Source organism: Aptenodytes patagonicus, chromosome Z (genome assembly GCF_965638725.1).
Source record: "Aptenodytes patagonicus chromosome Z, bAptPat1.pri.cur, whole genome shotgun sequence".
NCBI lineage: Eukaryota > Metazoa > Chordata > Aves > Sphenisciformes > Spheniscidae > Aptenodytes > Aptenodytes patagonicus.
This window is the reverse complement of record NC_134982.1, coordinates 72053799-72055320: the sequence shown is the minus strand read 5'-3', so window position 1 is coordinate 72055320 and position 1522 is coordinate 72053799. Positions and strand designations below refer to the sequence as shown.

The following is a 1522-nucleotide window of genomic DNA, read 5'->3' as shown; positions in this document are numbered from 1 at the left end:
TTTGCAACGGATCCAGACAGCTTTCTCTCCGTGGTGGCTCCGGTAAAGCAACCGATTTCCCCCCAGCCCCACCCCAGCCAGGCTAGTGCCGGACCCCTGAACGCCACCGGTATCTCATGCGGGACTTTCTCCAGCACAGGGTGAGCATGGTTGGACTCGGCCTGAAACCGGCGGTGCAGACGAAACCCCGCCGCCGGCTGCACGCCGCTCCCTCTGGGGCGTGCCGAGTTGGGCCCTCTCAGCTGCGGGGCAAGAAAAAGGGGGTCAGAGTGCTTTGAACACACACACACACCCCCCCCCCCAACCACCCAGGGGATCCCCTTGCCCCGGACCCTCCGGCCGGCAGCGGGTGGATGTTCCCCGCCTCGGGAAGGAGCCGGGCACCCCGGGGCACGGCACGGGGCCAGCCCCGCTCCCGGGCACGGCTCGGCACGACTCGGCTCTGCACCGGTATGACACTGCAACTCCCGGTACCGGCACTTCTGCTCGGCAAGGCACGGGCTGGGTTTTTCCTGGACGGACAAAATCAAACGGGGAAGGAGGGGAGGGAGGGGAAGGCGGGGTGGGGAGAAAGAAAACAGCTCCACGGATGTCGGATGTCACGGACGGCGTTACACGGGCGACGCGGGGGCTTCTCGCTGCGTTTCTCGGGCGGACGAGTCGCGGGAAGTCGCCGCCGCTGCCCCGGGCCGGCACGTCGGGGCGGGGAGACGTCGGTGCCTGCGCTCCCGGCGGCTTGTCCCGGGGCGCCCCCGCTTACAGGCACTTGAGGAGGAAGGAATTGCACGAAGTCCCCCGGGGGCAGTCGCAGAGCTTCCCGATGCGGGCCCCCTTCCTCACGGCGCACTGCTCCCCGGCGTCGCACTGCGGGCAGCGGCAGGCCGTGAGGGGGGCGCCCCGTCCCGTCCCGTCCCGCCCCGCCCCGCCCCGCCCCGCCGGGGCACTCACCATGGGCACCTGCCCGAACTTCTTCTCGTAGTGAGGGACCCGCTTGCTCTTCAGCTTCTCCAGCACCTCCTGCAGCGCCTCGATCTGCCGAGAGACCCCACAGCCCCCGTTAGGCCACGCTCGGCCGGGCGGCGCCCCCGGCCCCTGCCCCGGCCCCGGCCCCGGTCCCCCGCCCCACCAGCTCCTTCTCTCGGGAGGCGCCGCCGCCGCCGGCGGGGGGCCCCAGGTCGCGGGCGCGGCGCGGCGGGGTGGGCCCCTGCCCGCGGGCGCCCAGCAGCAGCGCGGCCGCCACGGCGCAGAGCGCCAGCGCCCGGCAGCTCTCCATGGTGCTGCCGCCCCGCCGCCGCCCCGCCGCCGCCGCCGCCGCCTTTATAGCGCCGCGCCCGCCCCGACGTGCGTCAGCGCCCCCCGCCGCCGCGCCGCGCCTCGGCTCGGCTCGGCACGGCACGGCACGGCACGGCACGGCTCCACGGCTCGGCTCGGCTCGGCTCGGCTCGGCTCGGGGCCCCCCGTCTCCCGACTGCCCAAGTTTTTGCCCCGAAGCCAGCTGCTCCGGCAGGAGTTGTCCCCCGGC

General features: G+C 73.7%; 1 protein-coding gene across 1 annotated transcript; it reads right to left on the bottom strand.

The window, feature by feature from the left end:
- Positions 1-756: 756 nt before the first annotated feature.
- Positions 757-1273, bottom strand: CARTPT (CART prepropeptide). The gene is made up of 3 exons (XM_076362653.1): positions 1127-1273; positions 949-1032; positions 757-864 (listed from the first exon to the last, which is right to left on the bottom strand). The coding sequence occupies exons 1-3, from the start codon at positions 1271-1273 to the stop codon at positions 757-759; spliced, it is 339 nt and encodes a 112-aa protein (XP_076218768.1).
- Between the last annotated feature and the right edge of the window lie 249 nt (positions 1274-1522).

Bases quoted from the DNA above. Each gene is read 5' to 3' on its own strand.
- CARTPT (XM_076362653.1), bottom strand. From the start codon at position 1,273: ATGGAGAGCTGCCGGGCGCTGGCGCTCTGCGCCGTGGCGGCCGCGCTG. The intron at 1,033-1,126 runs GTGGGGCGGGGG...GTCTCTCGGCAG, and splicing joins CCTCCCGAGAGAAGGAGCTG to ATCGAGGCGCTGCAGGAGGT. The intron at 865-948 runs GTGAGTGCCCCG...CGCTGCCCGCAG, and splicing joins AGTTCGGGCAGGTGCCCATG to TGCGACGCCGGGGAGCAGTG.